This window comes from Macadamia integrifolia, chromosome 3, assembly GCF_013358625.1.
Source record: "Macadamia integrifolia cultivar HAES 741 chromosome 3, SCU_Mint_v3, whole genome shotgun sequence".
Lineage (NCBI taxonomy): Eukaryota > Viridiplantae > Streptophyta > Magnoliopsida > Proteales > Proteaceae > Macadamia > Macadamia integrifolia.
Window position 1 is genome coordinate 24,067,214 of NC_056559.1, and position 10,499 is coordinate 24,077,712.

The 10,499-nt window shown below is 39.6% G+C and overlaps 1 protein-coding gene across 2 annotated transcripts; it reads left to right on the forward strand.

Annotated features, from left to right (window-relative positions):
• The first annotated feature begins 3,685 nt into the window (after positions 1–3,685).
• On the forward strand, positions 3,686–4,912 carry LOC122074968 (protein DA1-related 5-like). Of its 2 annotated transcripts, none has more exons than XM_042639971.1 (2): positions 3,686–4,121; positions 4,288–4,912. In XM_042639971.1, the coding sequence occupies exons 1-2, from the start codon at positions 4,040–4,042 to the stop codon at positions 4,866–4,868; spliced, it is 663 nt and encodes a 220-aa protein (XP_042495905.1). In that variant the 5' UTR covers positions 3,686–4,039; the 3' UTR covers positions 4,869–4,912. The 2 variants fall into 2 exon arrangements, with proteins under 2 accessions (XP_042495905.1, XP_042495906.1); XM_042639972.1 differs by having other exon boundaries at positions 3,686–4,115.
• The last annotated feature ends 5,587 nt before the right edge of the window (positions 4,913–10,499 follow it).

A 10,499-nucleotide genomic window follows, 5' to 3' on the forward strand; every position in this document is an offset into this window, starting at 1 on the left:
TGGTGGTTTTTTTTATTGTTTGGCAAGTAGAAAATCTTTTGTTTCCAATTCTGATTTAAACATTAAGATGACAAATAAGTAACCAGTATTTGTAGTAGTAACAAAAAAAACAAGTGCTATGGTTTTATCAGTTACAGCCAACCGATATATATGGAATTTGTTATAAGAAGAGATGCTTCTTGGCTTCTTTCTAAATTCGCCATTACATACTCTTCTCTTTTCCTATTTTCTTTCATCTGAAATTACTATGAGTATATATAGATTTGATGATAGAAGAAAACGAGATAAAAGAAAGTGAAAGCTATCACCAAGATTGCAAAGCCTACCATGTACTGCGACCTTGGGGGTTACGTTTGAAAGATTGATGGGGTGGTATTGTCATGTAGTTTTTCTATTTTGAGAGCGATCAAGTTCTTGTATGAGAACCATTTTCGTATGGGCATTTTCGTATGGGACTGATCCACACAGATAGAATCCATCCAAGGAAAAACCCTGCGGTGGATTCCATACGTGTAGATCAGATTGTACAAGAATGGCTCTCTTACGAGATCTTGATATATCCACTCTTCTATTTTTATGTTTTGAGCCAAGGCATTGAGGGTACCATCTTTCTCTTAATTGTAACATCATGACTTCACATTCATGGTAGAAGAAGTTTTGCACCTTAATTAGTTTGTTCAGTTCCAAGGAGAAAAATTTTGAGGTGATGCCTTTCTTTGATAATGTGTTTTAGTGGAATGATTCAACTGGTGAAGAGGCATTCAACAATGTGAAAACTGCTAGATCAATGACCTCCTTGTGAAATTTGTTTGTCTGATCTAGATATCGACATTGGTGGAATTCACTGTCTAACTCTTTTTTTTTTGGTAAGACATCAAAGTTTGAAGGAGATTACCACAAAACAAATCATAGGTGGAAGAATGGTCGAGGTAAGAAGAGAGTATTTTTCTTAATATAAATGACTTTAATAATAGAAAAAAATGAGAGAGGAATAGGTATGCTGCCGGTATATGCTAAAGTTTTATGTTTTCATCATGATTCCTTTTTTTTTTTAATTTGGTTTTCTAAGAAATCCTCTTAGTTTCATAATTCTAAAGAAAACCTCCCATTTTAGGGTCCAATTTTCTTACATTCATCATGTTTATGTTTGTTTTTGTTAACAACTCATCGGTCAAACGTTTTGTCATTGCCCACACCAGCTCTAGCTAGCTGAGGCAATGCAAGCTGGATAGTAGCGATTGGGATTCAACATGGTATCTCTATTATTAACTCAAATATAATAATTGTTTAGTTTAGTTGGCGCGTTGTGGTGGATTAAAAGCCCACACTCATTCGAAGGTCTCGAAAAATTCCTTATTTATATGTTGTATTATATTCTTGTCTTCTTATAATTAATTTTGAACCGATATCAGTCAAAATCGAACCTGGTAGATTTAAGATAATTCAGATCAATTTAGGTTTTTGCAAGTGAAGTTTCATTTGATTCTGTTTTAGTCTTATATGAAACAAATGAACCATAACAGATATTTTGATTTTCTAGGGTTTTTATATCTAAACCTTAAAAATACGATACAAGCCCTAGAAATATAGTATAAATCAGAAATACGATAGAAACCCTAGAAATACAGTATCAATCTACTACCCCATATCAAGCTTGGTCGACTCTAATCCAAATCGATCAATCTGACTGATTCAATCCCGAATTTTAAAACTCCCGTTTATCACCATTCACCATTGAAGTAACAATTAAGGGAAGGACCCACCATCCTTTTTTTGGTTTTTACGTTAGTCTGACCTGACCACTGTTATATGTGGTTTACCCAATTTTGAGTAGCTCTTTTGTCTAAGCGGTTTCGTATGGGCCAACATGTGACTAGTACATGATTTTGATACGATATTAATACCAATACCATATCATGCGTTGATAATTAGGGAGAGGGTGTTGGTGTATGATGTCTTGTATTCCGTCGCAGTTTAATTCAGGGAGTACTGGTGCAGCACCTAGACAGGCAGGACGACGGTCCCACTAGCCGGTTAGCGGGGGCCGTGGGGGTTGCAAGGGGGCGCAGCCCCGCTCGAAATTTTTTTTGAGGGCAATTGTGTACTATTCGAATTATGATTTTTTCTCTATATATTTGTAGCGAATGTTTCTTTTTCTGTAATGCGAGCAATACTGAGAGGTGTGAGGACGAGCGCTGTAATCCTTTTCTCCATTGATAGTGAAGCAGGATCTCATATCATCGGGGACGTAGGAAACCTTGCCAAACCTCGTAAAATCCATGTGCATTGTTTGTTCTGCTTTTCCATTATCTTCTGCATCGTTTTAGGATTGCGTTTCTACAGAAGGTTGGTTTGTTTTTTGGGAATAGTTCTAGCATCCCATCTATCCCAATCATGGTTCTAAAACATTCCCCTGAGTCAAGTGGTTTTGAGATCAAATGCCGATTCTAGGGTTCTTGGGACCGATTCTTGTTTTTAAACCACAAAAAAGGATTAAATTTTAGGTGATGAATGACATGTCCGAACTGCCTTCCAAACAGATTGAGGAGGGGGAAAGGTGGATTCTCATCTACTCTGCCTAGAGGACTCTCTCTCTAGCTTGTCTGAGATTACATTGCAAGTGGTATGAGGACTTTACTGAAAATCTCCCATCTCTAGTTGCACACCGCACTCTGCAATCCTCCTTTGGGAAGAGAGGGAGTTGAATACGAAGTATAACATTCAATTCTTATCTTCATAACTGAACCATCTATCTAAGAGATCAGATTTCTATCTCCTAGAATCATGGTCTATAATATCAGCCACCACTTGAATAGGTCTGGAGCAGGTTGTTGTTGGATGTGAAAGTCTGGGAGAGATAGAACCACTTATCCCGCCAAATGTTGATTTTAGTCTAAAAACCGACTTTCCATATTAGGCCTTTCTCCATAATGCGCCTCCGTTCAAGAATACTCCTCCATGCCCAAGAGAAATCATTACCAAGCTTGGCCTCTAGGAACTCCACCTTTGGAAAATTAAGAGATTTCGTAAATTTGGCCCAAACGTATGTGGCTCTTCCGATACGGCGATATTTTGAAGCGATGGGTCGCTAAGCCAATGCCTTTACAATAGATTGACATAATCTCTTAATAATTTAATAGCATGAAAGAGTTGGAAACACCAAAATCCGTCAGAAGCCCAAGTATTTGGCTGGCCCGTCTTAATTGGAAAGAAAACTAAGGATCTGGCTCCTCTCCAATGCGCCCAATGCCCCAATGTGTATCAAACCATTGGGAAGACCCAAGGAATTCATACATGCAGAATGGATAATTGGACAGAAAACTAAGAATATGGCTCCTCTCCAATGCACCCAATGCCCCAATGTGTATCAGACGACTGGGAGGACCTTGGCATGTACCCCCAGGTCCTCCCAACCTTTCGATGCACATTGGGCAGGTTGGGGTATTGGAGAGGACCCTAAATACTGCTAGGGTCCTCATAGGTCTTGGGGTCAACAAAAAATACTGTTCATATTGCATTGGTCATAGTTGGTATATGTCGTTATCTCTGTAATTCTCACATGAAATGACCTCATTGCTATCCAATGTGTGCATCTTAAGGTTAAAAAAATCAATGAATTGGACTGAGGATCGGCTCAATTTTTGCTATTCGGAATCAGAATATTTCACCCAAGATTCCCCTGACTCGATGGGTTTTCAGGTCAAACAACCGATTCTAGGGTTCTTGGACTGATTCTGAGCGATCTGAACTTGAGTTTACAGGGACCGATTCCATCACCGATCCCTGTTTTTTAAACACTGGCTATCTATTCTTATTTCCCTCTCCTTTGGAATTGGAATTGTGAACGGCGTCGGTTAAATATTCGTCCCGCGGAGTTTCCACTTTCCACTGCAGCTTCTCTCCGTCCGTTCTCTGAAACAAAAAAAATCTGTAAGGAGACGCTCCTCTGGATCTGGCACTGAAGAGAGTTGGATTCTATCCTTCACTGGGGAAGGAAGATTCTCTGGGTAGTGTTCAACAGGAAACCGTACAAAAGTCAATGAAAGGTGTAAGCGAGTTAATTCGTACTACAAGACAAGAATGCAGAAGTTGGGGAAGGTTCCCTCAAGGTCAAGGTCAAGGTCAAGCTAATATTTTGAAGCTTTACTCAAGAATCACTAGTGATATATGTCATCGCAATAGTTTATCTGCAATCTGAAGCTTCAATTGAATCAAAATCCTATTTTTTGGGTAAGGTTTTGAGGGTTTTCGAATTGGGATTGAAGATGGCTTTGCAATTTTTTGCAGGAATTGCGCTGGGTCCATTAGCACAGGAGTTACTTAATTTGATTAAGGATACCACTGTTAAGATCATCCATTTCAGAAAATATCTTCAGAAGCTTCAGTCCACACTCGAAACCCTCATTCCTCTGATCGAGATAGCTGAAAAGATGAAAGATCGCCCAAAGACCCATATCCAGGAAATGAGGGTTGTGTTGGAGAAAGGGAAAGAGCTTGTGATCAAGTGTTCGAATGTTCGAACAACGAACTACTTTAAAAGGTGGTGGTATTCGAAGAAAATCCTCAATTTGGAACAAGATTTGCTTCAGTTCTTTCAGATGATCGTGCCTGCGGATACCTTGCGCATCGTTCTAATGATCCTGGCTGAAGCGAAAGAGAGAGAATCTTCGGAATCAGGATTTGCATGTGTTGTTCCTGTCCCTGACACGACTTTTGGACTGGATTCGCCTATGGAGAAATTGAAGCATCAGTTGTTGTTTGAAAAGGATGTGAGGATTATTGGGTTGTGTGCTGCTGGTGGTTCTGGGAAGACTACGTTAGCTGCCAAGCTTTGCCGAGATGAAGATGTGAAAGGTATGAAATTCTGAAACTGCTGAAAGCACTTCTACTTGTTGAATCCCCAACCATTTTCTTCTCGTTGGTATGTGACTATGTGCTACTGTAAGTGATTTTGTTTAGCTGATCTTTCTGTTTTTATTCTGTACTGGGAAAAGTGAACCCTTCAGGATTCATGATGCTTTTACATGCAAAGTGCAGTGAGAAACGGGTATTAGGAGCACGGTTTGAGGAATCAGACCTGTATCGGCCGTCTGATCCCAACTCTTGGCCGATACCATATACTGTATCGCTGGATCAGTCGATCAGTACAGATGAAGGTTAATAAGGTAAAAGAAAACCGGGTTTTTAAATGATAATGGGGGTATTTCTGTCCGATCTGGGGCCAATTTGGATTGAGATTGGATCATTATCGGCACTGTTTAATCCCGAGACCGATCCCGGTATCTTAAATCATGACTGAGAGAGAGGAAATGGGGGAACTCAGAAAACAGTGACTCAGAGATCGAGAGATTTTTTTCTAGAAATGTTCAAAGGGGAGAGGAATGGAAGAGAGTGAGCGATGAGAACGTTGCTTCATAGTTAAATGAATCAGACGAGACTGGGTGAACACAGGTAGATCAGAAGGTTCAGAACTAGCGATTATGAAGCTTAAACTCTGGTTTTTTTGGGTGAAAATGTACCTTAAAATTTAGAGCACTCATAACCTTTGGGTCAAAATTCCAAACCCACAGGTCATTCCATATTTAATTGGCCGGTTTTCATAGTTTTGTTGCAAATCATTCAAATAGGCTATGATAACCAGTTTACCAAGGTCACACTGGGTCAGACCTGAATGATCATTTGAATGGTTTAGTCTCCTGTCTGGCTTTTTAAAAGTATATTATCCGAAGCTGAGGAACTTTCTTTATTATGGGTTGTGGGTGGGCTAGGAAGGATGACGAGGGGTGCATTGTTGGGCTTCTAAACAAGGTCCAGTTGTGCTTCTCTGGTTGCCTCACTAAGTGTTGTAACCCGGTAGTCACTGAGAGGGGGTGAATCAGTGAGTCTAATTCCGATCTCCAAAACTTGTTCGATATCTGAAACGGAAAACCCTGATACACCTGTCCCTGTTCCTGTTTGCACACAGTCGTATGCACACTCAGTTTCTCATAGGCACTTCCAAGTGTGCACACCCATTCGGCATTTCATGCACTTCAATATATATATAATGCAAATAAGAAGCATACCCACAACACAGAGTTTTTACGAGGTTCGGCAATTTGCCTGCATCCCCGGAGTAGTACCCATAAAGGCTTCGTACTTACTCAATACACTACTTTTGACTGTACCTACAGTCGGGAGCACCCACATCCAATTTTCTCAAGCCGAAGCTGAGATGGCACTCGCAGTGCCGGTACAATGTGTAGCACCTACTACACGGGAGCACCCACTCCCAATGCTTAGCACCCACTAAGCACTCAATAAAGAATACAGTAAATTTGGGCTTATATCAATGCCCTATAGTCAAGCCCTGCCTAGCATATACATCCACAACTAGCTAGCATGCTTACAGTTCATCCACAACTAACCTAGCATGTATACAATTCATCCACAACTAACCCTAGCATACATACATGCATATAATGGAATCAAAGGTTAGGGAATGTCATAACCGGTTGCATGGGACGACTGGGAATTTGCACTGACAAGCTTGGTGTTTACACCTTCTCTCCTCTTTGGCTTCTTGCTCTTCAAAGTAACCACAAGCAAACCCTGATTTGGTTTTTTCTCTTCCTCTTTGGCTTTGAATCATTGTATCATCAATACGCATTAACCACCTCCTCAAACCCTCATTAATGGAGTAAACAAAACTCCCATTAAGCAAGAAAACCCATTCAGGGTTCTACCAACAAAGGAGGAAGCTCCTCTCTTCATTCTTCTTCTTCCCTTGGCTTAGAGATAAGATACCATCAATACCACCCAACTACCCTTCTAAACCACTATTAATGGGGTGTAAAATGATTCACATGAAGCCTTCAAGCTTTTCGATGGTCAACAATGGAGGGAGGAGATTCACACACCAAAACCGCAGACTTACAATTTCTAAAACCCTTATTTTTCTTTTCCACTGTGTAGAGCTCGGAGAGATGAAGAATTTGGAATTTGGTTCACCTAAATCAGAGTTGAAATGAGGGAGATATGGCCATTTGAAGTTGGAGCAATGAGATAGCATGAAATGGAATCTTTGTAGGAGTGGCGTAGGCTATACAGGCGGCAAGTGCAACAGAGGTGCAGATCTGGCCATAAATCAAGGATCAAATCATCCTTTAATCCTAGCCATCCGATTAAACCAACGGATAATAGATCTAAACCACACGATTTGAATCTCAGAAGTCAAAGATGACGTTTGCGTGATGTAGGTGCTGACATCGTCAGATTCGTTGTCGACGCTGGATTGGCTACGTCAGGGCAATATACGGTGGCTGTCGGCTCTCTCTCTTGAAGGCTAAAACGGCTTACAGCCTTTGGATCAAGATCTTTAGATCTGCTTTAAAATAGATCTCATGAAATCAAAGTAAATGGCATCTACCTGCATCCATTTTTGCACATGCGTAACACTATAGCATACTTGATCAAGTGTAGCACCAGTGCATCAAGATGTATGCACATAATCAATGGATGATCTCGCGATGGCATCTGGTCCATCACTTTAGCGCCTAGGCTAGCAACCTTTGGATTGGAATAAGGCCTACATGGCTTCATCTGAGCCATTCATTCTACAACCCTATACTCATTTTTATTACAATCAAGCCCTTGCCTCCATATATTTCAGTGCCAAAAACCCCTTATCAACTCAGACCTTTAAAATCTAGAAATTACATAAAAGCCCCTGAAATTTCAAAATTGAAATCTAGAAAATCCACCCAACACCGAGAGCAACTGTTGATTTTCCGGTTCGGATTTTCGAACTGGCTTCACGGAAACACATGTAACTTTTTTATACGATTTTCGATCAAGATAAAACGAAGTGCGTTGGAACCAAGACTGGACGCTCTACAACTTTTCAGAAGATTTGATCATCTGACTTAGCCACGTAAAAAGACCAAAATGCCCCTAGACCTTTCTAATGATGCATCTTCCTTATACGGAATCGAAATGCGATGAAATCAGAACCGTTGGAAAGATCAGATTTTTTCGTATCGTTACATGGAGAAAACTTCTTTTAAAAAATTCATCTTCAATACCGAAATTTTCCCCGAATGCCATAAATGCCGTAACATCTTCATACGGTATTGGAATGCGGCGAAATCAAATGCACTGGACCAGATAAATTACAATCTAACCTTTTTATGAAGAAACGGTCTTCCAAAAATATCTTTTTCACTGCCGAAAATGCCTCCGAGCGTAAGTAGGCCAATTTTGTCAGTTTTGACCCAAAAATCTACCCCACCTACCATGGACGAATCCAACCACTCCATTAATACAATGTGGTTATGTTATCTCATCAGTGACACTCAACGCTGCCATATCATGACTTTCAGCTACATCATCCAAACTGGCCACATCATCACTACCACGTGGCCGGGTTGCCAACAAGGACAACCATAAAACAACACTAAGGATATAGTTGTCGCAAAAAGTGAGCCTGTCAAAAGTGTTCTAAAGCTTTGAAGGTTTCCCATTCGACCAATACCTTTGAATCAATCGAGACCACAAACCTGTGAATACCTCAGACAAGCCTATTACTTCATTGAGACCTCCACGTTTCACCCAAGCTTCATCCTGGTCATGGATAGAACATGCAGTTTGGGTCCAAAAGAGGGGGGGTTGCTGATTCTCCTCTCTTGAGATTTTTTTTTTTAGCTCCTATTTTACTAGGTTTTAATTTAGGACTCTCTAATCTATCTTTAGTCTACTTTATTTACCTTACTACGATGTTGAGATAATTTTAAATTGTTCTTTTTTTACTTTTTCATAATCCCTTATGATACCTTACCGCTTCAGAGTTACAAGTCATTTTCTCACTTCTCACTTGGTGTAGCTTGTTACATGGGTCATGAGTGGGAACTGAGTTTCAGTCTAGGATGCACCCTTGAATTGCTATTGTAGACCTCTGGAAAAGCATTAAAAAATAAAAAGGATTCAGTGATACAATCCCTTCGTAACCCTAGAATGGAAAGGGTGTGTTGCACAATGGTTGTCACTGAGAAGGGGGGTGAATCAGTGAATCAAAATTCATTTCCCTTTTTAACTACCTATTGAAGCATGCAATTAATTTTTGATGCCGACAACAATCACATAGTCGTGTGACACACCTAGCCTCTCAACCACAAGAACACATGACTTTGTGGCAAAGTTTACCTAGTGTGCACATCCAGCTGTAGGCAATGCACTCCATATCTCCATGCAAGCACAACCGCAATACAAAATATACATGGTTTGGCAAGTTTCCTACATCCATTGGGCAATGCCCTAGTTGGGCTTCATATATTGCTCAATATTCTACTACTTTAGTCAGCTATAACTGATAAGGAGTTACTACCCCCACTTTACCTTGGATACAACTAGTTGGGCGCTATAACGCCAAGATGCGGTTGCTGCAACTACCAGGGAGCTACAACTCCTGTGTCCCGTACTCACTAAATGCTAGATACAAGATAAAATGGTTTATAAATTGGCTCTACAATGATGCTCAAGTTAGACTAGGATATCAACAAAATACAACCTAGCTAACACATAATGGTACAAGAACATAAAGGAAACTACCTAAAGGTAGAAACCTTTAAACCAATCTCGGATTTGTTCTTGCTACCCAAAGAAAACCTAAGTCACCAACTCAGCTTCAATCCCAACAAAGTAACCCTTCAATAGAGATCAATCAATACCTTAAAACCCTGACAAAGCCAATCCACAAATTACTTGGCCAAAGTCAATTTTCCACAGAACACAGACAAAAATCGATTTTGCCAAAACCTGGACAAAACCAATTCCTCCAAAAGATTGAACTTTGGGCTTCATTTTCTAATCCACAAATCGTAAATTACAAATGAGACCTAGTTCTTAAGGCTGGTCATGAAGTAGAGTCTAATAGTCACCAAAAAACAGTATAAGGTGTTGCGTCCCTTTCAATGAGAAATCAAAAGAAACTTCAAAACAAGATTCTTGATGGTTCACTCACCCTTGATTGAAGAAAGAACTTGTGTTGATGAGAACCTGTGATATTTGTATTAGTCCTTAAGGAGCTTGCTCTAATACCATGTAAATTAGAGAAGAAGAAGAAGAAAAGGAAAAAGAGAGAGAAGAGAGATGGCTGTAACCTTTGGGAGTCACAACCTTATGTTGAGACTCCCACTTTATTCAATATTTATAATAATGACATATAACATAACCCTACTAAGGGTATAAAAGGAAATAACCACTTTATTCAATATTTATAATAATGACATATAACATAACCCTACTAAGGGTATAAAAGGAAATAACCACTTTATTCAATATTTATAATAATGACATATAACATAACCCTACTAAGGGTATAAAAGGAAATAACCACTTTATTCAATATTTATAATAATGACATATAACATAACCCTACTAAGGGTATAAAAGGAAATAACCACTTTATTCAATATTTATAATAATGACATATAACATAACCCTACTAAGGGTATAAAAGGAAA